Source organism: Liolophura sinensis, chromosome 6 (assembly GCF_032854445.1).
Source record: "Liolophura sinensis isolate JHLJ2023 chromosome 6, CUHK_Ljap_v2, whole genome shotgun sequence".
In the NCBI taxonomy this organism is placed as follows: Eukaryota; Metazoa; Mollusca; class Polyplacophora; order Chitonida; family Chitonidae; genus Liolophura; species Liolophura sinensis.
In genome coordinates, this window is record NC_088300.1 from 45304367 (window position 1) to 45332360 (window position 27994).

The window sequence follows — 27994 nt, forward strand, 5'->3', positions numbered from 1 at the left end:
GTCAACCAGTCGTTGCACTATCCCCTTTATGCTGAACGCCAAGCGAGGAAGTTACAACTTTCTCTTTTAAGGTCTTAGGTGTGGCTCGACCCAAGAATGACCCTGGATCTACCGCTCCCTAAGCGGATGCTCTACCAACTGTGCTATCGGGGTCGGTAATGCATGATTTAAAACCAATTTTAAACCATGCCAAACACATCTGCTGTGACAATTATAAAGTATATTCCACTCATTTGCACATCAATAAAACAAACACAATTGTGTTGCAATATTAACTTTTAATTAGAATGATATACCATGATCTGGGATTTAGGAAAATTTAACAGGACATAAAGACCTTCAATATATATGCATAACAGATAATTCATCTAGAAGAAGTAACATGTAAGATTGGTCAGATTCACTGCTACAACCGGCTGTGTATCGATAACTAGCATAATTTGCACGTGTATAGAAAAAAAAGTGCCAGAACGACTAAACTGACAGTCCTATATACATTACCTCTAATTATACAGTGCTTTGTAAACATATTTAAGGAAAGAACATCATATATAAATGAGACTATATGTAATCATGCATAGGGTAGTAAGATTAATTATCAAATCTAACCATCTTTATGTAAACATTTATCTACAAAATATTTGCAAATCCTGATCACTCAAATACCATTTGAATCAGACAGGCAAGAATTAAACAAGCTTCATTATTTTTTTGCATGGAGTTCAATGAGAAATATTAATCATAGCATTGCAAAATAATGGGAATGAATGTATGCAATGTAAAACACAAAATGAAATCAATATACAATGAAACAAATTATCCAGACATAAAAAGGGACCAAAATTGTTTACTAAAACGAAGCATGTGTCCAGTGGTGCTTTTCACCTACATGCGTGACTTTGGTAAGATAGAGTTACTGGTTAAAAAAGAGAGTGCCAAGCATTTTTTAAGATAAGCATCTCATACTAAGAATGCTAAAACTAAAATAATCACTCCTAAATTGTTCCACAGGCACCAACAAAAAAAATAATAGTAGTAATATAATAGTAATATTATGGCCTACTTTCTGAGACCTGTTTCATCGTTTCCTTATTTTATGGCACCAAAGTTGTCACAATTAAGATGAGCATTGGAATATGTCCGCCTAGAGGACAGGCAAGTTCTAAACATGTTGACTTTATACTCAGTTATATTATAAAGACAAGAAAACAGAATACCGTACAAGTAAACACAAATGAAGCATGCAATACGACCAATCACACAGAAGTATAATGTGACGTATGAGAAAAACACAAACTAAGCATTATAATAGATTCAGCATTAAACTAGAGCATGCAAATTTACCCTGACATTATGAATTACTCTTACTTCATGACTTTATAAAGTCTAACAGACTTAGTTTTGTACCAATGCTGCCACAGAGGTTAATAGGTCTAGATTTCTATACTGTCTCTAACATGATTGACTTAAAAAAAAACATCTATCAATGACCAATGATAGCTCAATTTGAGGAAATAAGAATGAACCCTTTGACTGCCATGCCAATAATAATAGGTAAAAAGTGAAATCTGAGTAATATCAACACTTTGTGTCATGGTGCTACACCAATAAACCCACAGATGCATTAAGCATACAAAAATAATAATATAGGACTGATTCAGGTGTGCACCACCAAAAAATAAGAATCAGGACAACAGAGTGACTTAAAAAAACAGAGTGACAAATATAAACTGGAGCAGTCACATTCTCTTCTTCGTAATGTCATCTTTATATGTTCCTGAAACAATCTATAATGCAGCCAGATAAAGGATTTAAACCCATTGTCTCCTTTCATGCTTCATAAATAATTCATTTCATTGGTGTGAAACAACGTCCTGAACAGTTCTTCACTTTTTTGGTTTATGGGTGGAGGAAAAATGAGCAGAGCCCAGAGAAACCACTGCCCTTTGTTATGTGCCACACAATCCCCTGTCATCAGGAGAATTTGAGAGAAACCACTGCCCTTTGTTATGTGCCACACAATCCCCTGTCATCAGGAGAAATCACTGCCCTTTGTTATGTGCCACACAATCCTCTGTCTTAAGGAGAAATCACTCCCCCTTTTCCACAAACCTCCTGACTTAAAGCAGCACTTTAATTATTCTAGACATAAATCCAAATGTTAAAGCTCACAAAATTACTTCATTATTCCGGTCTGCGAGGTCATCACAATTGCACGTCACGCTATTGTCAGCACACTGCATTAAACAGTGTACGTTCTTCATTTAAAAAAGTTCTAAATATGTATATACAAAATCTAATCAACACCATTGCACACATATTGAGTATAGCATACATAGTGATGAATGCAGCATGAATAATATGACCACTGTGTCAGAAATGGACAAGGTGACATAATATGTCAAACAGCCAATGAAGCAGTTGTGTTTTAAGCCATGAAGAATTTGATGCCCCAAGTACATATAGGTGAAACTGTCCCAATTGTGGGGACTTCACATCAAAAGACGGGAAGTGTAAAATAAGACCAATAATTTTGATTATAACATACCCTTATACAACAATGAGGTGCTCCAATTATCTGGTCCTGTCTAAATATAACATATATTTTATAAGTTTGATCTTCCTGGTACATCTAAGTTCACAAAATAGAGTTTTACATTACATCATAGAATGTGATCTAAACTTATCAAGAATAATTATACCAGTTGAACCAATGCCTCAAAGAAAGTTAATTATTTTAATGTACATGTAAATTCAACTAATTAAACACAAACTTACTAAATTTACAATTTGATATATAAAAAAAAACTTTTTTTGTTCATTAAACAGTAAAATAATGTGCTATATGAGCATTTGGGAATAAAGGTACAAAATGTTAGATGAAAATGGGCAATTGCAATGGGAGATTCAGTGTATAATACAGTACTTGAACTGGTACAATAGCTGTTTCTATCACAAATAAAATAGCAAATCAAAGCAAATTCATACCCTATAAAAAAAAGGAAAAACAGCTACAGGACTTAACATTCCTATACATCAAAGGCCCTTTCTACAAAAGCATGATGGCTCACATTATCACACGAAAACAATGCTTCATGTTGTTCAATATAGTGACCAATATCTAACTGCTCACGGGTGACAGGAAAAAATACATCATTTGGTAAATTGTTATACAAATATAAATCTATGTTAAAGGTATGTCACCAGATACAGATCTCTTCCCATATGCCTGGCCAACCCTCATCCCAGTATATCACAGTCAGTTCTACGCAGCACTATACAGGCATCACCATCCAACATTACACAGTTAACTCTATCCATCCCAGTACTATACAGTCAGCTCTATCCAGTCCAGCACTATGTCAGCTCAATCCATTCCAGCACTTTACAGTCAGCTCTAAGTTTCCAGCACTATACAGTCAGCAGTAACCAATCTCAGCACCTTTCTTCAGCAAGCCAAATCCTCTCTAACATGTACACAAATACTTCAGAATTATTTCACAATTAATCTCTTTATTTTTGGTTAAACATAAGTACATGTATTTCACACTGAAGATGGGGATCACCTACAGAAAACATAAATTAATATTTTTTTCTTTTAACTACACAGAATGTTATTCATGCCCCCATACTACATATAAGTCAAACACTGTTGGGATCTTGGTAAAAAGAATGACTTTAAGGTCAGTGTCTGAGAGTAGGAGAAGCTGCTGTCCAGTGCAAATCTTCAAGCCTTGTCATACATTGCCAATGACTGCTCCAGTTTTGCTGTGATCTGAAAAGAGAAATGTAAAATAGTATTTAATACATGTGGAACTCCAAATGAGGCAGAGTATACATGAATACACCTGATGGATGTAAACATAAGGTCACAGAAACTGGAAAATATATCAAACACTTATATATTGTATAATCATTTCTGTAGTAAAGTAATGAAGCTGAACATGGTGTTCTACATTTTATCAATACACATTTGTATGTGCTAAATATGTTTGTCTTGGTGCGTAATGTTTCTTGCTAAATTATTTTGGGGATTTCATGAGGATTTTTCTTGTAACAAGCCAGTCCACATTACCAACATGCAAGTGCTGCCTCAATGGAATGACATGCTGAAGTAACCAGATAGGACGCCATGTTTAACCATAGTATACAGACATGTGACTGAGTAGGTCTTGGCCTATACCCTTAGGTGTCATATCAGGTATGTACCAAGATTGCCAAGAGTGCTCTTTGCAAATATTGCATATGTGCATGGCATTCTGAAATCTCAATCATGTTTACTTCGTCTGTAAAACAGAATTTACTCCATTTATTTATTTAAAAAGTTGATGTACAAACATTAATGAAAAATGTGTTTTTCAACAATATTCAGACAACTGGCAACTCCTGCACTACAGAAACCATCACTCTAACGTAGCGTCAGGCTTTACATAAAAACGAAAACTCAGATCAGCTGCACGCTGTACCTTCTTGTAGAAGTCTATCTGGCCCTGGAGGTAGCCCTGCATTAGATGTTTGAAGTCATACACCCTCTCCTGGTGGAAGTGATGCATCTCGGCCAGACTGGCATACGAGATGATGTCCGCTCTCTGGGTCACACCTTGTACGTCTGACTCTGACAGCTTCCCCTCTGCCTGGTTCTTCACACACTCCTTAGCTTTGGCCATTGCTCCCTGAAAAACATACAAATTCAGTAACTCTATTTTTTGACTAAAGACCAACACTATCTCATTAAGATGTGCCCTTGGATCATTACAACTAAATATATAACACAACCCAAATACATTTCCACCAGAAATATCTGGAAACTTCCATCAGGTAATCTTTTGCATGAAAATATGTTGTCTAGCAGTGGCTTAGAGTAATGACAAAAAAAATTCCTTTCGAAATGTTTGGTTGTTACTGGGGAAAAACCAGAGTAACATTTGCCAGACATGCTATTAAACCCAGCCTGAAATGTGCGGTCACGAGAGACCCCAAGTCACAGGGCATGTTAGTACACAAATATATAGTTACATCTAAAGTTAATTCCCAACATTTTTAACAAGTCTACTGAGCTAATGAAAGAAATAATCAGAAAAGCAGATCTAATAAACACAGACAGGTAAGGCTACTTACAGCAGTAGCTGCTAGCATGAACTTTCATTAAATGAATTCAAATTATTTAATGTCGAGGTGGTAGCATATGATTAATGTACATGTGCATGACGAAAATGTCACCCTTCATGACACTGTAGAGAAGCAAATGGGCACATACTGACCTCATGGAGCTTGAGAGTGTCTGGCAGTGTTTGCAGGATGCCTTTGTACTCATACAGTCCCTCCAGTGTAGGAATTATATCATGTTTAGGCTGAAACAAACAAGTACATATAAAAAAATTAATCCGTATTTCACTACCACACAGAACATAATCTACCCTGCAGCAACTCTCTATATAATATACACTAACATTGTTATAGGATGAATATGGGCTGATGTGGACATGTTGTATTTTGCGTGGAGTCGACTTCATTCAATAACCTATCTCTTGTACACCAATAAAACATCAATCATGTTCAACCAGGAAGCAAATTTGTGTTGCCACAAATGAAAATCTAACACACCGAAAATGAAGATACTAAAACAAGTAGTAATGCTTATAAATGGTGCAAAGACTTGTGCCGGGAGAAGACACAGCGTCATGTTGCTAATGGTGACCTGCAATATGAACTACACACAGCCTGATTGGTACAAAAAATAGGCAAATGTGGAAGGTGTATTATAATCATTATATTCGGTCATCTAACAAATGTACAGTTTTCAATAATTACAATGTCATATTTTCTCACGTTAATATCTTTTCCATCATTAATATACACTGTCTTCATAAAAGGTAACAAACACAAAGTTTCAAGAAACCTCAATTTGACTTTCATAATGTTTTTTGATAGACTGATATATTTCTATAGATTAAGCACATCAGAAAAACTACAAAAGCCTTCAAACAAAACCACCCGTACAATTTCAAATTCTCAAACACACTACAGGTTCTTTCCGGCTACAAGTTGAATCAGCGCTGACTGCCAACAACTTACCTGCTGTTCAAATAACTGTCCTATCTCGTTATAGGTGTTACCAGTGTTATCAACGGCTGTAGTCAGTGCCTGGGAGTCTGGAACAAAGATATAGCACAATGCTACAGACAACCACAACATAGTCCACCCAATAGATCCTTAATTTGTACTATCCATTGGCATTACTTGAAACATGTTTTTCACAATGCCTGTGGCCATATGTGAATGGTCCTGGGTTTCAACAGGGGCTCTGTTTGATTTCCTCCCACTATAATGCTGGCCATCGTCGTATAAGTGAAATATTCTTGAGTACGTCATAAAAAACCAATCAAATAAATAAATAAAGTTTTCGAATGTCTACTAATTTACAAGTTTTACCTTTCACATTCTTTGAAACGTGAATTTCATAACAACATGAACAACATTTTACAACAAAATTATCTCTTAGTGGTAAATACATTTCGTCGTAAATATATGAGGAAAACCCTAGAAAATTTAGACACTGTATAATGCACTAAAAAGTGTAGAAAGTTGAAATGTTTACCTGTCTGAGAGTCCACACTGAAGGATGCAGCTAGAGCTTTGATAGAATGTCCAATCTTCTCATACTCTCTCTTGAACGCTATAAAAACAACACGTGAAATTGTCATAAATAGGGATTCACTTTCAAAAACATCTAAATGCCTAAAATTTAGCCCATGACTACATTGCACATTTTCCCTGAATCTGCAAATTCTATTGATCTCAGAATGATGTTTTGTGCTGTGCTTGAAAGGCAGGATAATATCATACAAACGCATACTTCAAAACCAAACATATTGATTTAAATACTTATTTGTCCTAGAAAAACACTTCTTGGCAAAAGTTAAAGTCATTTACCGTGCATTTCAACGACACAGCACAACAATGTGCCATAAGTTGAACCATTTTTTCACCTGTGTGATTGGTTCTTATATGAAAGTCTTTAGTAGGAAATAACAAGATTAATAAACATGTGGTTCACCTAAAACCAGTCTGACCTACCTTCAGGCACAAGTTCAGTAACCAATTTAATGCTGTAGCCTGTAGCTACTCTGACCTATTTATAGCCACAAGTTAAAGCAGCCTGAGTCAGTGATGTGGTCTGCTGCACATGCTGATGGCCACACAAGTACAATTTCGATTAATTGCTAAAGCCGTAAATCCTCATATACCAATATGCTTAATACACTATTTGGTATAGAAAAATTTGTCCCTTGTCATGTTGGTTAACAGTATATATATATATATATATATATATATATATATATATATATATATATATATATATATTTTATCCATAAAACAACGAGCCTGAATTGGTCAGTAACAAGAAAGTGGGTATTGGCTGTTGGGTAACAGAAGTAACAATGAACCTACACAGCACACCAACCGTATCATTCAAATAAAATGCGTTAACAATTTATGTCAAGTACATGTACAGCACGTGGCTTAGATCACTGAAGCAGGCATGATGTGGTCCAGTGAACATTCCTCTATGATGTGTGACAAGTGACCCGACCAGCTGACTAATCTCTTTAATACGTCCTCATCAAGTCTCTTTACAATCAAATCGCTAAAAAATCTGTCACAATTTTTTTAACCATTAGGAAGCCAATGTTGATTATTTTTCATATTTAATTATGCACCTAGGTGTTATATGTCAAATGCTAAAAAAATATTTCACCTATGTATTAACAAATACAGTTTTATGGTTAGAGGAATCCAGCCAAAAGCCAGAGGAAACCAGCATATCATTACTAAGTTTGTTACACACCTTCTGACTCAAAGCCACAGCTGGATAAACCACAGGTGGATTCGATGTCACCACACAACATGAACATATATGAAGATCATAAGACATGGAGCTGATAGAGGACTGAGATGTTGCTGAATGAATCCCACATTCCACCATGAGGAACGTCCTGTGTTGATACTTACGACCATGGTGTTTCTTCATATTGTCGTGGTACACATTGATCAGGTGCTTTACACTGTCATCCACGCTTCTCACAAACTTGCCAAATTGTTCCATCTGAGGCTCTCTGATAATGAGGAAAAACTTCACAGATTTTAAATCCCATGGGTGGTATTTACATTATTACACTAAGACAATCATTACCAGACAAATTCTGACTGAACATGTTGAAAGTGAGAAGTCAGACAAGGGCATCAGGTTTATCACTTAGATTGTCAAGGTTATGAACATGATGGAGGCCTTTGCTAAACAGTAGTTTATTTATTTATTGATTTGATTGGTGTTTTACGCTATACTCAAGAATATTTCACTTATACGACGGTCACCAGCGCGATGATGGGAAGAAACAGTTTACTGGCAGACCTTCCCACATACGTCCGGAGAGGGAGCCAGCATTAGCTGGACTTAAACTCACAAAGACCACATTGGTGAGAGGTTTCTGGATCATTGTGCTGTGCTGGAGATGTAGCCCCTGGGCCACAGAGGGCCCCCACTAAACAGTAATTAATAGGTGATCTGAATTCTGAATACGCCAATGTTAAGCTTATAACCAGATTTGTATAACTGCACAAAGGAGGAGATGTCCATACCCAGAATTATGTTCATTTTATTACAAGTACAGTAAACACAAGCTGTATTTATGACACTCACACTGTACGAAGGTCCAGGGGGTGCGGGGGTGTCTCTATGGTCAGGAAAAATTTGGCACCAACAAACTCATCCTTTTCAGCTTTTCTCTTCCCTTGTTTCCATTTCTGTACATACATGATCAGATAGCTCACAAAATATCCAGTCTCATGCAAATACTTATGTATACTGAGTTTGTATGTATGTATGTTAGGAGTTTTAGGTTGTACTTAGCAATTTTTCAGTCTTATGACAACAACGAATCATTAGATGTGTGTATATATATAAAATGTCTTATGGTGAAAGGTCGAGTCCATGCTGCCAAAGCGGTGCCATCACATAGGTATCATGCCGAAGACACATTACATAACACCCCACCTTGTCACATAATACTGACACTGCCAACCAGTCTGATTTCCTTGCTCTCAGTGCTGAGTGCCAAGTATGCTACATATGAAGTTCACTCTATAATACACATATAAATGTGACCAATCAGATCTTTTAGGCAAACTACACCGGTAACCAAAGGTGGTTAATAAAATAACAATATATACAATGTATGCAATTATTACCAGCCAAGAAAGTTAATGGGGCTGCATATGTAAATAACAACAATAACATCAATTTTAATCAACTGCACTCAATTTCAGACAACTCTGCAAACATAAAACATGTTCACTACATACATTTAGCAGTTACCTAGAAAGAATTAGGTAAACTATGACGGTGCTATACAATGTTGATGGTATATCTACCATGGCCCAGATATCTCACCTTCTCATCTGAACAAGTGAGGAAGTGAAGAAGAACTTCACACTGAGAAATAACAGGGTGACGCACTATTCTGTTCACCCACAACTGGAGCTGCCGCATCCTCTCCGTGATGAAGTCATCTTCATATCTCCCTGAAACAATCAAAAAAACAGATACAGGATTTCACCCCATTATTCTCCAATCATACCAATCAAATTTGTTGATTTACTTATTTGGTTGGTCTCTACTGAAGGTCAAGAAGTTAAGAAATTCTTCACATACATGTACCCTAAATTACCTCAACGTTCTCCCATGATTAAATTGCTCAATTTTCCACATTCTGGTGGTTATTTTGACTTCAGAAAGGTGCTTTGAGAGGTGTTTGGAAAGTAGGATGATATCCTACTGGGATAAAAAGTAAATTTCAGCACCAGAAGTAATATCTCATGACATTTATTTGTCCCCAAAAACAGGCTTTAGTGGCGGCATTTTTAGGTCATTTAGGGTATATGACAATGGCCAGGATTATGGGTGGCGGAAACCATCACCCTTAACCAGACAACTGGCAAACGTCCAACTCGAATGTGGTGAGTGTTAAATTTCTCTCTGCGACCTTCCTGGTTAGGCAAATTTTATTAATAGCTGCAATACAAAGCTTTCAGTCTTGACTGTGTCTGTCTACATACAGATTTTTACAGAGTTGGTGAACTATTTATCAAACAATAAGTAAGTAGTCAAAAAATGGTTGCAATTTCAATAAGAATTCACCAAGACGATAGACAACTAAACTGAAGATGGGTGTTTCATTACTGAAGCTATTTCTCAGCTGAGAGCATCACCTGCTATTTGTTTCTCGGGTAGAGGAGGTATAGCGAAGATCGGGTATTTCTCCTCCAATCGTTCATGTAGCCAATCAAAATGTTTGTACCTCCGGCTGACGGGTGCCTTGCTGAACTGTGCATGGGAAGGAAAAATGTCTTAGTACATGATAACAGATTCACACTTTTACTGCGCAATTTTCAGCGCAATTTACTACAAAGCCATATTTTATCATCACCACTTATTTGATATCCACTTTTCCGTATCCTTTCAAATGTTGTTATATGGTATACGGTTTTTACCATATATAAAAATCTACATGTATCGACCTCAATACACTGTACTGTACTAAGGGCATGCAGGTTTCCTCTTAGGCTGTACGTGAGAAGGTCTTCCATCAACCTCAGACGGTCGTAAGTTTCCCCAGGGCTCCCCACTTTCCTCTATCATAATGCTGGCCACTGTTGTATAAGTGAAATATTCTTGATTATGGCGTAAAACATCAATCAATAAATAAATAAATACTTACTGAGGGTGTTAGCTGATAGGCAATAAAGCTCTTCAAGCCCTTCAGTTTGCTCTCTTTCTTAGGTGAAGCGATGACACATGTGTAAGGGCTGGATGGCTGCATCCAGATGGGCCCCAATGGGCTATCCTACAAGCATCACATGTACATATATCACACAAAACAAACCCCATGGAAATATAGCCAATGTTATTCTCACTGAAACATATAAACATAAAACAGATATTGTTCTCATGAAACAATCATGTCCACAAAGAAAAAATGTTGTTCTAACATAAACAATTATATATATGTTAACAATGGAAAAAATACTGTTCAGACAGAAACAATTCCATTAACAAAGAAAACATATAGTTTCAACAAAAAGAGTCACATTAACAAAGGAAAGATATGGTTCTAACAGAAACAATCACGTTAACAAAGGAAAGATACAGTTCTAACACAAACAATCATGGTAAAGAAAAGATATTGTTTTCACAGAAATAGTCATGTTACCAAACAATCATGTTAAAGAAAAGATATTGTTTTCACAGAAATAGTCATGTTAACAAGGAAAAAATACTGTTCTCACAGAATGAGTCATGTATTTCGAATACTATTGAAGACAGGATTATGTTTAAGTGCATCTATAAATTAGCTGAAGCCAGAAATATCTGCATGTTCTTAGAATCTTCGCAACACAAAATAGACACTCAACAAGAAGATAAAAGAAAAATAAAAAAAAACTCAGGAGAATATCAAGAGCTTCACATCACAACATCCTCCTGCTCCCTGAATGATAAGAACATGAAAACCACTTTAAATTAGTGAAGATCCCTTTACCCCAGTTCTGTGGTGTCAAAAAAATTTCTGATATGTATTTCACCTATAACAACTTGCTGATTTTTACTCACCACAATTCTGACCAAGTCTGACTCATTGACACTGGCTTGAGTCTGTCCCAGGAGGAAGGATTCTCCTCCAGACTTGGCAAAAGTGGAGAATCTGCAGAAAAGGGAAATTGTAAAAACAACCAGTTACATACATGTATAAGCCTTTAACTATGCCACACCTGAATGTCAAAAGATAAAGGAATTATGCCAGGCATCTTTTTGACAACATTTGCTTGATATATTTGATTTGTGTACTACACTGTGCTCGATGATGACATGGGTTAGGTTTATGGGTGGAGAAACTGGGCAGAACCTCACAGACAAATCAGAACACACAATCTCAATGATCAACAGCTAACAGCTATGACACATGCGGTTCTCAAGAGAAAAAGCAAAGTACATGTCCCTGTTTTAAAACATTGTAGTCCTCTGCTGTCACATGCAATTCGGCCAGTTTGGTGCATTTTATAATATACAGACTTTTCTGAAAGACACTTTCAAGTCAAGAAATATGTACAACCCCCCCCCCCCCCCCCCCCCCAAAACTAACCTAAATACTAGGCTGTCGAAAAGACATCTACAATGTTGTAGTAAAGGTATAAATTCTCTGATATGTACTGATGCACACTCGAGGCTGCTGTCTGTCTTCTTACATTACCAAAAGTCATGAATATGATGTGTACTTCATCTATAACAGAACCACTACATGTAGTGGGTCCTGCTGCTGTCATATCTAGATTTACTTCCTGGGATATATAACAGCATGGGTGAAGAAATTCTGAGCTGATGGGGCAAGGGTGAAATGCACACCACATGCATTTATCTGTTTACTTTCTAACATACAGCCAATGTAAAGCTGGATATGAACATGCTGTGCAGCTTCCAAATAAATACAGTGTTATTAGTGTACCACTCTAAACAACTCTGCCTGTAATCAACGGATACATCTACATGCATGTGGTTGTCACTGCTGATACATGCACAGTGAACTGTCAGGATGACGATCGCAAAATACTGTAATTCTTCAACCTTTTCGTATGATTGCAAAGTGTTTACTCAAACATATTTTGAGGGCATTAGTTTTTTTGTGGATCAACCAATCAAAATTGGTTGATCCAACCAATGCAGTTTTGTCTACAAAATCAAATTAACAAGGTGGGTAAATAACACCTAAAATTGCTCTTTTACATGCAGATAGGTTGTGAAATTAGGGTAGTCAAGTCTAAGGTGACCTACCTGCTAAAGCTCTTCTTGACTGTACCATATTTGGAGGCATCGGCAGAGTTCCTGGACGGGGATACACTCCTCTGATCACCCTGGGGGACAGACAGTCCTCCACTCCCACCCCTCATATAGTCCTGGGAAACACACAGCGCAACACTAAGTAAAACATCCCATGTGACCCTACAAGGTTTCACTCACAGATCTGAGTTCACATATGAACTACATATAAATCTTGGTACAGTTTTTTTTTTCTTGGTTTTGTTTTGTTTCATTTATTTATTTGTTTATTTCATTGGAGTTTTACACCCCACTCGGAATATTCCCGTATACAACAGAGACCAGCACTATTGTGGGAGGAAACCAGTGCATGTTTTGAAGAAAATTATACATTCAAGTAACAATCATAAAGCATCAGTTTAAGCAGTTATGCAAATTATTTATTATGACATGACAAATATAAACCATCATGAAATACAACATATATATATAATGAATACTGGCTAGATTTGGAAAGAAAGAAATATGGACAAATCCTTTGTACATAAGAACAAAGCATAAAAGCAGACCTGTATGGGTAACACAATGTGAGATCTTATTCAAAATATGCTGTTCTGGTTGGGCATTAACTATCTACGCAGTCAACAGAGAGCTATGAAGTCAGGAAAAAGCCTTAATTCAAGAAGAGTTTCAAAAAGATTTCAAATATGAGTGAAACCTTGGATATGTGCAGTTCTAGATTAGAATCAAGATAGATATATTTTCAAATGTGGACAATCAAATATGCAATGTTTGAATGGTCTTTCTTCAGCTTTATTATCATTGCAAAAACTGTTATATTTGTCAAAATGTGAATGAGCCTGGGACATGCCCTAAAACACTTTAACACTTCCAGATTCAGTTTTTTTTTTTGGGTATTAAACTGGCCTGATCTTCATTTGTGACTAATTCATTTACTTATTTGATTGTCGTTTAGTGGCAACATTTTTCACTTCTGCGATGGCAGTCACTTTCATGGGTGGAAGAAACATAAGCACAGGGGGTACCTGATTAATAAACAAAGATACCGTCTAATGGGAAAAATGAAAACACTTAATAAACAATTGAGCAAAACAATGTTTGCTTAAACCACATCCTGTTTCATCCTTTTTAAGCTTTTACATTATATTTCCCGGATATTCTCTTAACCTAGTTGTACACATTGTGTATTTGTACATAGTGTACTGAAAATGGGTACATTCAATTAAATCAACATGAAGGTGGGGTCATAATGACTGATGCTGGGTGTTACACAGGCAATATGCTGTACCCTAATTCCTCAACATTTTTGCTTATGAAAGAGCAATTTTCAGCGCAATTTATGCGCAGTCTTAAATTTTGATTTTTAAGACAAAGCTACATTGGCTGGATTGGCCAGTTTCAAGGCTTCACAAAAAGTCCAATCTCAATTGTCAACGCAGAATAATGCCTTCCGAATATGCTTGAATAAACACTTTGCAAACATGCAAAAAGATTGAGGAATTACAGTAACCACTTATATTTTTGGTATCTGTGATTTTCTACTTTTTGATACAGGTGGCTCTAAAATCTAGAAATGTTTTTTTGTCTAATCTGGACCTACCACTGCCTCATTAACATCATTTCCTAATAAAGACACATAGAAGATGTAAAGCCTCAATTTAATAATTATTGCTTGGCAGACTGTAATGAACATTTGCTTCTTTGCCAGGGCTATGGCATCATTTTCAACTTCATTTTATATTATTATACCATAAAGACAACACCAGACATGACACCATGCACCCTGTCATAGGTCAGTGACATTATAAACATTCATGTACTGTACATCATTGTGAGTGACGACTTAAACTTTCATTTTGAAAACTTTCAGATATCTGTACCATTAAAAGTGGTAATATGCACATAAATGAAATAAATCTAATCAAATATGGGTAACAGACCCACAAAGACGGCTTGTTCAAGAGTGTATTCAAGGAAAAAACAACACTCAACCAAACGTAGAGTGTATGCATCAATTAAGATATCTTTCATTAAGTTCCAAACTTAGCAAAGTCACACACCACCTTGTTGTGAATTTTTTGAACCCTAACCCCGCTTTGCTGTATTAATGATATCAGTGTAGGGCATGAAAAACGCAACATTGAGTTCAGGTTTGCTAACATGGCTTTACACATACCCATGGACTAGAAAGAACTACAGATTAAAAGTTGATTAATAATGTACCAAGCACATCAGAACAAAATGTTATATGTTGTATGTATATGTTGTCTTTCCTTTTAAGAGACTATAGTGCAGCATTCAGTCTGGAATAAAGTTTCATTTGCTATTTAGATATATTATTATGAAATATTCATTAAAATACAGAATGAATGACATTAGCATTAAACTTGGACTTTGTGAATTTCACCTAAATTTCAATTGACATATCTGCTTGATCCCGACTGAATCATACTCCTGATAAGATCAAGAATTTTTTGTGAAGTTTGAATCTTTTCCAGCAGCTTAAGTGTTGACATCAATTATATGATTTAAAGGCTGTTATGTGCTTCTGAAGATGTATTTTTCCATACCACACTTTGGGGGAAACACAGTATATTCTGCCAATAAAACTACAAACTGGTGACAGCCGTAGTTTACCTGTTCTGGGGTAGATTCATCATCATCATCCCAGTCATCGTCCCAGTCATCAAAGCTGCTCTGTGCCTCGCCCAGGTTGTTGTTGCTGTAGGGGGGTGGTGAGGTCTGGTTGTAGTTGTTGTTACCTTGGTTCATTTGGTTGTGGCTGGACTGTTGGTTGTTAATCACAGCCACCGGAGGAGCATTGGGCGGTGGGGGTGGTGGGAAGGCCGGCTCTGGAAATGATGTTACCTGTAAATACAAATAAGTTTCAGTTTGTAAACCTTTCATATAAAAAAAAAAAAACACATCTACAGTCCAAACACTCATAAATTTTAGGTTCAGCTCTTAGAAAGGAGCCAAAATTGGGTGTGAAATAGATCAATGACTCCCAAGTTAGAAACAAAACACTTCAAGCCCTGATACTTAACCATAAATATTGTGTTCACTATCATTATATGGGTATAAACAGTCTCAAAATATTAACTGACTAGTGAAAATGTTGTACTATAACTGTGATTTTTGCAGAATGATTCATTGGTGTTTAATGCTGTACTCAAGAATATTTTAGTAATACACTCTACTGACAAACTTTCCCGGATTTTTAGCAGAACCAGTTTGATGAGTATGTCACACTTTGGTGGAAAGTCAGCTAATAAACAATCAATCTATGTTTAAAATGGCCTTGTGAGCATATTTTGTTGACTATTTATTGCCTCCATGACCTGGAGATCTGCGGAATTGACAGCCAAGTCAAAGAAATGGCTAGTATACACACAAGCACATACTGTATTATGATTTTAAACATTCACTCAACTGTATCAAGTTATGTTCTAATCTGCACCCAGCCATGGACTATGGGACTTCAGTTCATGAACATAATATGAAAGATATGCATGTACATCTACCCACACCTATCACTGCTTTGTATACAGGCTATTTGTTTACAAGCAATGCTCAAAGAAACTATCTATATCCAATCTGCTTTGTTGTGTACACACACAGACAAACAAGATCTTTTTTTTACAGGTGTACAGCATAATAGCTAGAGAGGAAATACATGTACCCATATGTATGATGTACCTTTCCAGAATAAGCCTTTATTAGGTCCACACCCATACACTGTACAGCACTATTCATTGATCCATGGCTTATGTACAACAGTTGCTTCCCTGCATGGTTTAAGACTACTATATCCACTGCCTGTACATCATCACACATGGAATGGGATAGTCATGCTACACCTACAAGATGCCCACAAATAAAAGGGCGTTTACAGGGTACATATAGGCACTGCTATGCCTTACCTCTACGTAGGACTCTGGTATAAGGCCCTGCTGACCCTGGGAATTCCTCGCCTCCCACCAGCCATCCTCTATGTCCTGGAATCATTAATACATAACAAATGTTTGTGATTAATCACATTATGACCCACAGGTGTCAGGGAAAGAGAACTTAGAGAAAGCTAATAGTGAACAGACCACCACGCCATGATGTGGTCACTAATCTCCTCACTAACCCTAAGAGTGCAGTTATGGTTGTCAGACTAGTAGACATTCATAAAGCACATTGCAGATATTCCAAAGAAAAGGCTGTTGTCACTAAAACAGATTATACAATGAAGACCCTGTATTTGCAAAAGATATTTTTAAGGACATGTCCCCCCCCCCAACCTCCCATCCCTGGGTCAAAATTAATGACATGTACAAAATGCCACATCCTAAAAGTGACATTGTCCTTTGAGATATATCAGTCCTCATATTAGCTGGTGCTTTGGTTAAATAAAGAAAAACACAATAAAACTGTTCTATGATATATGGCCTCAAGTAGGAGCCATATTTTCAGATGATTGTTCTTTGTTTATAAATGTACATGTAGGTATAAAGGTTATCGGTAACTGAATTAAATGTTGATAAATCATAGGCCAGTCAGATCAGTTTCCACTGGTCAAACCAAACTGCCACCAGCTACATGCACATGTATATATACATGCAGCTGCATTGTAGATGTATTCTATACGGCTATGGTATACAGACCTACCTACATACATGTATACAGACCAACATACATGTATACATGTAGAGAAATTTCAACACAGAAACACATATGCATGCATGTACATGTACGGTGACGTCTACCCACATCATGGCATGTATATACTAAATGTTTCAATTTTTCAGTCAACGACGACGATGAGGAATCATTAGGTGTGTGCACATATACATGTACTGTGTCCTCTTGTGGCGGGGCAAGTCCATACTGTCCAAGCTCTGCTGCCAATGAAGTATCATGCCGAAAACACCAGACACCTCACCCTGTACCAGGCCAACCAGTCATGTTTCCTTGCTCTACGCCATACTCCAGAATATTTCACTTAAACAACGGCTGCCAGCATTACAGAGGGAAGAAACTGAGCAGAGCTTTCACAAAACCCACGACCATCCGCAGGTTGCTGCAGACCTTTCCACGGACGACTGAGAAGCTAACCACCTTGGCCACACAGGTCCCTCATGGTCACACAAATATAACATGTACATGTACCTGCTTGTGTTCAGACAGGTGCATGTATTTCCACATGGGGGCCTCCGTGGCTCAGTCGGTTAGCGCGCTAGCGCAGCGTAATGACCCAGGAGCCTCTCACCAATGCAGTCGCTGTGAGTTCAAGTCCAGCTCATGCTGGCCTCCTCTCCGGCCGTATGTGGGAAGGTCTGTCAGCAACCTGCGGATGGTCATGGGTTCCCCCCGGGCTTTGCCCGGTTTCCACCCACCATAATGCTGGCCGCCGTTGTATAAGTGAAATATTCTTGAGTACGGCGTAAAACACCAATCAAATAAATAAATAAATATTTCCACATGCGTGAACTCTAAACTCTCTTTGCATGTATATACGGATGCAGATAATCACACAATTACATAGATATCACAATGATATCTGATGCACAAGTTCCACATACTTGTATACAAACTAATGACTTCATTATATGCTCACATACATACATACATACATGCATACATACAGCCATGATCACAGAGATATCCCATGCATATCCTGTGGGTTAATCAGATTACATACATGTACATGTATCTACTCCCACGTGTACCACCTTATGACTCATGCTCTTACATGTACACAAACAATGGTAACAGAGAGATATATCACATGAATGAAGAACAGATCTGCCATGACTTACCTGCCTGACGACTGTAAGTATCTCACCCTCATCAAATGTCAGCTCTCCATCAGCTTCTTGTCCTGAGAAGGCAAACAAAGCTTTTGCCTGAAACAAACAAAAATCTGCATGTACTGCAAGGTTATATGAATTTTATTTTTCACAGTTTTTCAGCAAGGTCAGCTCATCTGAGCCAATCATCAGTACACTCTTTGGTCAGGTGACTAGAGTACTGGAGGTGAAAACAAAGCAAATTTAAGAAAGGTGAGATAGGCATTGACAACAATTTTGGCAAAAAAAAAAACAGCTTGTAGGCATGAAATTCTTTCTGGAAAAGTAATCAGAATGTTACTTGTCTTCAGGTATGACAGTTTCAATGTCCTATAGTACTTCCGGCTTTAGGAATTGTCATTTAGCTCCATGTTATTTACCACCTCCTGCTCCTTGCCAGGAGCCTAAGGTGATTCAAACTATGAATACATTGTGTGAAGGTTATAGCTTGATTAGAGTCTATGGCTTCATTGGTCAGGGGTCAATCTCCTGTGCTTTAGCTAAATGAGCCAACGAGGGCTCACACACGCAGACCAGACTGCTTGTATTCTTTCCTTAGCCATGATAAACGAACTACACAGTGTGAAATTGTAAGTTCCTCATGCCCTGAGGCAACCTCTGGAGTTCAATGATCCATTTCACACCAGGCAGACAGAGATCAATGGAAGAATGATACCCTGATTACTATGTCTCTTAATTGCTAATTTGGTTAAATGACCAGTTAAAAATCATTCACTTGTACCACAAATTAGTTTTTTGTTTGACAGTGACTGATAACATTGGACATTCATTATAATTATCCTCTGCTCGTTATCAAACAGGACAGAAGACTACACTGGGGAGATAGCACGCTTATAAATGTGCCAGCATATACAATATACATACAGGTACTTCAACCTTTTAGCATATGAAAGAGCAACTTTCAGTGCGATATATGCACATTTTTAATTTGATTTTGGAAAAAAACTACATTGGTTGGATAGGCCAGTACCAGGGCATCACAAAACATATAATTTTATGAATCTACACAGAACAATGCCCTCAGAATATTTCTGAATAACACCCGGTAAAAGTGTGAAAAGGCAGAGGAATTACAGTAATAGGTTTTATTGAACATCACCATCTCGTGACAGTAAACAGTCTCTACTCTGTTATATAATTAAACCACTGCGGCCAGAATTATGGTGGGAGGAAACCGGGCACAGACTGAGGGAAACTCACAACCATCAACCTTGGAAAAACTGTAGTTCAAAGCCCCCCAACAGAAAGCTAAAAGGCTTTTTTGTACTTTTATGCATTTATGTTAGGTCACATCATATACTCCATATTAAGGGAAAAAAACCGCTTTGTGTTTTCTTCAACTCTCAACAAACATTCCAGATCCAGGAATGAGAGATAGGCGAGCACAGCAGAATTCTATGTAGACATTTGAGTCCGTTTCACAAAGCGAACATAACATTACGTGTACTGTAGGTATTACATCGCCATGGTAGTTATGTGACCGTAGCCCTATGTGCCCTTTGTGAAACGGGCCTCAGGTTTTTAAGACATATATGTACATGTTCAGGGCGATGTTCGGAAATAATGGTGACATAGCGAAGGTTGTCTCAAACAGAGTACTCTCAAGGTAACCCATACAAACAGCGTTTCTCAACACAGAGAGGGTGGAATGTGAACGAAGTGCATGCTCATTGGTACATGCATACTCTAGATGTTGGTTTTCAGGTATGTTAAAGTTTCACAGTACATATTTTTGTATATCCACCCCAGCTGCTGCAGCACTTCTAAGTAATTTATAATGGAGCCCTTTTTTTAACCATCCAGCCTTCAGGCATTAAACTTCTTAGACCATTAAAGATTATGTTGACAGAAAAAAGTAACTGCCTAAAGGGTTTAAGTAACCAAGACCACCTTTATGAATTTAAATATTTGATTGGTGTATTATGCCACCACAACCACTTTAAATTAAGTCCTCATATAACAAACCGACACGTCCATGTACATGTATTAATATTTAGTCACTTGAATACTGTGTAAGATTCTCCTTTACTGGCAATGTCTACATCACAACATAGGCTTGGCGCTGCCATGTGTTAACTACTATAAACTTTGCAAGAAATCAAAACACATTAAAAAACACCCTCAGTTACCATATTCGATGTATTTGTTTCTGAAACTTACTTTAGAGGCCTTGTCCTTATCATGCTTTGCCTTGTCACCGAAAGATTCCATACCTGCCACGTCTTAAATCAACACCTGAACTTAACAGATTACTCCATGAATACTCTGTCAGCAGTGTGAACTGATCAGTCGTTCAGTATAACAAACTGCGTCTGCCATGTAAGGGAAACAGGAGACCTTATGGGTGAGTGGGACAGGTCCTAGCCCCAGTCTAGGCTAGCCAAGTATGGGTGGAGGTCGTCCCTCACAATACCTCAATTATCCCCCCTAATGGCCTGTGGGCAGATTAACAGATTTCTACTGTCTGCACATGGATATATATACACAAGATGCTGGTCATAAATATTCATCTCTACATAAGTGTCTTCATTCACTTTTTTCAATCTCCACTAGTGACATGCTGCACTGGGTGATACTTCCTAGTAGGTTCAGTGGCTCATGTAGATTGTGTGAGGAGCGTGTCAACATACATACAGGCTCATGTGCGGGTAATGATGGTTTGAGTAGCAAATAATTCCTCATTATTTAATTATGCTACACAAAACTCATGTCCACATTCATAAAGTACATGTACATACATGTGTTCTATATAAAGTCATACAACATTTTCATCCATTACAAGTGTCAAAATGTTCGGTTATTCACTTGTTTTCAAGAGCTGAATATAAAAATGATGGCCTCAAACTGAGCCTGGGTCAATAAAAGATGATTTTGTAGGTCTACCATGCATATATTCATAACTCCAGACACATAAATGACATTCACAGATATTCATGTTGTTTTACAATGATATTAATCATACTGCATGATTTCAGTTTGTCAAGGTAGTCATTCTGAACATTTGAGCCCCTGCCTCATCCAATGCCAATTCTACATAGCATACATATCAAACTATGCCAACTAAAACAATGTAACTACACATACATGTACATACAAATAAATATCCTCACATGCACTGGCTAGCATTTTCACGTCCTGCATGTATGTGCTACGCACACAAACAATCAATTGCTATGTTAAACCATGAACCAAACCCTTAAATGATGTCAGTCTACAAATTTAATCGGCCGTCACAAAGAACTTTTTCATTTCACAAAATAATATTGCCTTTAGCATCTCAACTCTACCATTTAAATTAATAAATTTCATGAGTAACATATTTAATCTTTTTTGCGTGTCCCCAGGACTGTGTTGTAGATGTATGCCATTACGTTACATTCACTGTATTAGCCCTAAAAATTACAGAAAAACTTAAAATGCATTTTCAGAGGTAACCAAATACCACAAAGTATCACTCATAATTTCTTTTATCAGAATATCATTTCACTTTCCCATCAACCACAAATTACCTTTCTACAATAAATAGAACCTCCACAACAAGGTCAAATTAAAAACAGTCTGACATGGACAAAATTTTAGGCCACTGAACAACAAATACTGTACTTGCATCAATAGAGCTGCAAGGCTTAAGAAAATCATAATAAATGAAAGAAGAAAACATACATGTTTGCAACAGTAAGTATCTCAATTGGCTACAGATTACATAAAAGGTATGTATTCTTAAGAGGCCAAAATTAAAAAATTGTTTGTTTTGGGTAACATGCTTTGTAAATTTCTGGTAGATAGGTTAGTTTATTTTTATATTTTATTCTATCTTCTCTCCCCTCCCCCCTCAAAGGATTAGTCATTACATAAATCCCCTTCAGAAAACCTGATTTGGTCTTTAATTAATACCAATTTGCATAAATTTCAAGTTTGCTGAATAGAATCCCAGCAGCAGTACACTCTTGCTGAAAAATGTAGAACAATTCAAGGGTTGAAATGGTAAATTGAGCAAAAAACTAAAAATTACAAACAAAAACGAAAAGATTTGTTTTTGGGAGTGGGGGTGAGGGAGAGTGATGTTTGGGGTTGCTAACCCAAACAAATCACCTCTAAATTTATGTTCGATGCTTGTATCAAGGATCCTGCAAATGACTCCCTGTACTCTTCATCAAAGTCATCAAACAATTACACAGAAATGGAAATGGTGAATATAAACAGTCATAGGTCTTTCAGAAATGTGTAAATTATATGACAGTTATACAGATGACACCACATCATCATATCCATCTTCAGTGACGAACTCAACAACATCATGTAGGGTAGGCATGTAAAAAACAGAAAAAAGTACACAGCAGAGTCCAAAAATCACTGATAATGCACTTAAGATTAGTTTCTGCCACTTTACCTGTAATTTTTGTTTTTATCTGACCTGACATACTTCACAAAAACTCTTACCAACATTAATACAGACTGTGTAGATGTAATAATAATGTAGTATATGTATGTGTGCATGTGACATACTCTGTATTAAAGCTGTTAGCTATGTGCAGATGATTCAGTTAACATACTGAGATGCAAGATGACTGTAAAACTTAGCCTGAAACAACATATAACCTGTATACACTCAGACAGAATGAAGACTTTTTATGCACAACACTGGCTTGCATCATATGAAACATTACACAAAAAGCTCAAATATTGTATTCATGTTCACGTTATTATTTCCATACACCCTCAAACCCTCAACTTTTTCCCACATGAAAGAGCAACTTTCAGTGCAATTTATGCACATTTTAATTTGATTTTGGAAACAAAACTGCATTGTGTTGATTGGCCAGTACAAGGGCTTCAAAAAACGTATAATTTTATCAGTCAACACAAAATAATACCTTTACAATGTGCTTGAATAAATACCTTGGAAACATGCAAAAATGCTGAAGAATTACACTGAAGATGTTTCCATATTGATACCAAGACATGCACATATCATCATGAACAACATGTACATGTATGTAAACAAATCCTGTAATCTGACTCCAGTACAAGACAAAAGCTGCCCCTAAAGAGCTTAAGACGAGACTCAAATGAGCCTGACTGTCACGTTGTGTATATGTTATAATTAAATGACAATGCACCTGGAGTTGTACACTAGTCTGGTTGATACATATATACCGGTTCAATCCTAAACTGTATGTTCATCAGCTAATGGAATCAACTAAGTACAACCAATAGGGGAGTTTCAAGTTCGAACCCTTTTATCGATGATCACATTCACTATAACATGAACGTCTGAAAAAAATTGTCTTAAAAAGTCATCTACAATAGATGAATGATGCAGAAAACTGAGAATCCAAACGTTTGTGAAGTTTCTAAAGGAAAGAAGTCTCTTTTGTGCCTCTCGAAAAGGGTAAGACAGGTGATCAGTAAATTATTGTCAACAAAGGTTGCCTAACATTTTTCACAAGTCACATGACACTTCAGGACTGCTTTTACCATTGCCAACCAGAGTTCCAACTGGAAACTCCTCTATTCAGTTGAGTTCAATTGCATCTTAAACTCTCATGTTTGACACACTCAACAATCAATGTGCATGTCCAATACACGATTTTTTTTTTTTTTTTTTTTTGATTGGTGTTTTACGCCGTACTCAAGAATATTTCACTTATACGACGGCAGCCAGCATTATGGTGGGTGGAAACCGGGCACAGCCCGGGGGAACCCACGACCATCCGCAGGTTGCTGGCAGACCTTCCCACTTACGGCCGGAGAGGAAGCCAGCATGAGCTGGACTTGAACTCACAGTGACCACATTGATGAGACGCTCCTGGGTCATTACGCTGCGCTAGCGCGCTAACTGACTGAGCCACGGAGGCCCCTCCAATACACGAGGATTTATATATTCATATATATATTCATAAATAAATTATATATATATATATATATATATATATATATATATATATATATATATATATATACATGGGTCATCAAATTAAATGATATCTACATCCACAGTACTGACCAATGAAAACCCTATGTTTATAAACAGCCATATAACAGGGGTACCATGCTGTACGTGTAACAGAGACATGTCTGGCCTTACAGACAGGGAAGCTGTCCACTCTGTACCGAGCTCATCAGGGATACAAACAATAACTCACTAAGACACACAGTCTCCTCTAATTATTCCTACATGCTAACAGGTTATACATATAGCTTAGCTCTCGGACATACCTGGTGTTGTTTACTCCACATGTTTGCGCTGCTGGTTCAACAAAGCCAATCATAAATTAACATATCTCATTGCATGTGAAGCACACTGCAGCATCTCTGGTATGCATATAATACAAACTTAACCTGTGTGAACCTAGGCAAAAATAGTGATCTATTTATTTATTTACTTATTTGACTTTAGTAAAGCACATTAGTAATTAACATTCTTGCCATAAATTTCTATAACACAGGTGATTTATCATCACAGAGCTCTACATCTTCATTTGTAAACACAATGGCAATCAAACATATCTTTATCAGGTGATTAATGAATACACTAATCAATTACAAAAGTGGCTACCTGATCAGTATCAATACAACCTCATGTCAACTGAGAAAGGCAGTTATTTTAATTGTGTACAAGCCTTTGCTAATCTGACACAAGAAAGTGACCTGAGTTCTGCACACTTTTGAAAGACTTAACATATTTATCTGACAGAACCTTATGAAATATAATGCATTTTGATTTCTTGCAATAAAACGGTGATATAAATTCATTTGTTCCTTACTTTCCACACCTAAAGTTAATGAGCCAATATTATCTTACCAATGCATGACAACCATGCCGACCCTAGACCATAAGTCAAAAAAATTAATCCAATCCTGTTTATTTTGTTTTCTACATTCTATACAACACGGCACCCTATATTAAAACTGGCAGTGTGAGAATGACTTTACTATTTAGGCATAAAGCAACATCATCATGTTGCACACAGACGTCTGACACTGTTACTGTACTGCCACGTCACCAAATGTGCATGCTGTCTAAGAAATCATATTGAACATCAGTGTTCTTTCATAAACTAGTATGATAAATACATGTTTCTAAATAAAAGCTACACACATAAATTGTTATTTTTAGAGGCCTTGTTGCACAATAGAAAGATAAACGCAAGGACGAAGACAACATGGATTTTAAGATGCACGTTTGACCGTTGACACTTAACAACTCATTCACACTTGACATGACCAACAATGAGTTAGAATACAAAGAGGAAATGCCACTTTCCAGTATATCCCAGTTTAACTTAGTGGAGCAAAGGACTAACACAAGAAGGCATTGTAAAATACTGACGAATGTTAACACTTGAAGAACTGAATCAGAACTAGACAAATAGGTGATACATAAAATACAGTGACGACTACATGAAGATTACACATTATGAGAATTCCATCATGAGAAAGACCATAAAGTTTATTATTCAAACACATTTTAGCACAAAGGACAGCAGGTCTGTTCTGGTCAAACATAGGTCCTGTTCAAATAAGTTTCATAATCCTCTTTAATCAATAACTCATATCAAACTTCCTGGCATGTTTACACAATAATCAAATATAACATTCAAGAATTACCCATGCAAAACACATCTTTGTGGATGAAGACAATGTGAAGACAGCTTATGATCCCAATACTATAATACATGTAAACATTTTAGAAGTATTTTATTTCGTTGAACAATTTGTAAAAAACAAAAATAACAAGAAGTATATTTAAACACTCAAACCTATCCTTTGTGGCTGTTCAACCCCTTCACTGACCCAGCTTGTGATAGGTCTTTGAAAGCACATACATGTACATCAATTTGCATGACAAATTACCTGAAAACCTTCCCTGGCTGTAAAACTACAGATCTGGGGTCTGTTTAACAAAGCAAACGTTTCTCATACATGCATCCTAAGACATAATGCCTTTACCATTTGCATCTATATTACGTGCTTCTTAGTGGATGGCCAACAACTTCAATGTTCCTTGTATCGTTTTATTTATTTCTTTATTGAAAAAGGTTACCAAAGCAACATATACTGACATAAAGACACCAGGCTTCCACATTTTAAAGCACTACTTCAGTCCAAAGAAAGGCTAGGTGGAAATATTAAACTGATATGAAGGATATCCTATAGAATACAGCTAGAACCACGGTTCAAAAAATTTACGATGAATAACTCTATTTAACCTCTATAAGTGAAGAGTCCTCAAAAACAAAATCTTTGGCAAAATTTCTGTAAAATTTCCCTGATGTGACCGTCAAAATATTCCACATGGGTCAATAAACCAAGCAGATAAATCAAGCAGATATGAAATCGAGTAAGGCAGTGATGGTGAGGTCAAGTGTTCTTACATACCATGTTCCTAGTTTATTGTAGAACAACATTTCAAAATAACACCAGGTAATATTGGAAAAGGCAGAAAACTTTTGTTTTCATGTTATCCTCACAAACTAACAACAGCAGCTGTAATACAATCCTTTTTTTTCACAATGTAAGAAAATAAGTCTATCTCAATCCTTATCATTTAACCTTGCTTGTAAGACGTACAAGTCTTGGCTCTAAAGTAGCTCTTTAAGTCTGATGTCTATGTAAGATTTATTGACATGTATCTTCTTTTATTCACCGGACATTGCATTCCTTTTCCTTCTTTCTATAATTTAAACTTCTTTCGGAACTGTCCGCCCATTATTATATACACCTTAACACCAGTAGGGAATATACACTGCTGTGGTGAACATACAACCGTGAAAGCCTTCACAAAACTGGATGGCTGTAACTCACTGGGTGAGTGTGCTCGCCACCTGACTTCAATACCATAATGTCACAGGCTGTGTGAGAAAATGTGACTAATACTACTGTTACTATAAACCTTGACCTATATGCTCACTGATTCTGGCAATGACAAGCACTGTCAAACACGTCTGGCTCGGTGACATTTCGCTCAGGAAGTGGGTGTGTTGATGTTTGGAAGCTCATACAATAAAGGCTTAGGCTTTACACCATGCTCCAAGTTTATTATTTTTAGAAGCCTAGAATAACATTTCAAAATACCACCAGTTTATTAAATAAGTGTATCATTAAAATGTATAAACCACAAGTTACGAAAGTAAACTTTTCAAAAAATGAACAAGCCGGTATGGAAAAAAAAACATATCATTAACTAGTCGTGTACACGACTTACCTGCAATTCTGCCATTTTTGATCTGACATATGGGTCATC

General features: G+C 36.9%; 1 protein-coding gene across 2 annotated transcripts; it reads right to left on the reverse strand.

Annotated features, from left to right (window-relative positions):
• Positions 1-266: 266 nt before the first annotated feature.
• Positions 267-27976, reverse strand: LOC135466315 (sorting nexin lst-4-like). 2 transcript variants are annotated; one of them, XM_064743737.1, is made up of 16 exons: positions 27956-27976; positions 18697-18783; positions 16813-16887; positions 15527-15757; positions 12884-13005; positions 11669-11759; positions 10779-10904; positions 10270-10384; positions 9452-9582; positions 8702-8805; positions 8014-8117; positions 6599-6676; positions 6076-6152; positions 5262-5351; positions 4467-4673; positions 267-3775 (listed from the first exon to the last, which is right to left on the reverse strand). In XM_064743737.1, the coding sequence occupies exons 1-16, from the start codon at positions 27968-27970 to the stop codon at positions 3728-3730; spliced, it is 1701 nt and encodes a 566-aa protein (XP_064599807.1). In that variant the 5' UTR covers positions 27971-27976; the 3' UTR covers positions 267-3727. The 2 variants fall into 2 exon arrangements, with proteins under 2 accessions (XP_064599807.1, XP_064599806.1); XM_064743736.1 differs by lacking the exon at positions 27956-27976 and adding an exon at positions 20908-20998.
• Positions 27977-27994: the final 18 nt, after the last annotated feature.

Bases quoted from the DNA above. Each gene is read 5' to 3' on its own strand.
- LOC135466315 (XM_064743736.1), bottom strand. From the start codon at position 20,958: ATGGAATCTTTCGGTGACAAGGCAAAGCATGATAAGGACAAGGCCTCT. The intron at 13,006-15,526 runs GTAAACTACGGC...TGTGTTTCCCAG, and splicing joins ATGAATCTACCCCAGAACAG to GACTATATGAGGGGTGGGAG. The intron at 10,385-10,778 runs GTAAGTATTTAT...TCCCATGCACAG, and splicing joins CCTATCAGCTAACACCCTCA to TTCAGCAAGGCACCCGTCAG.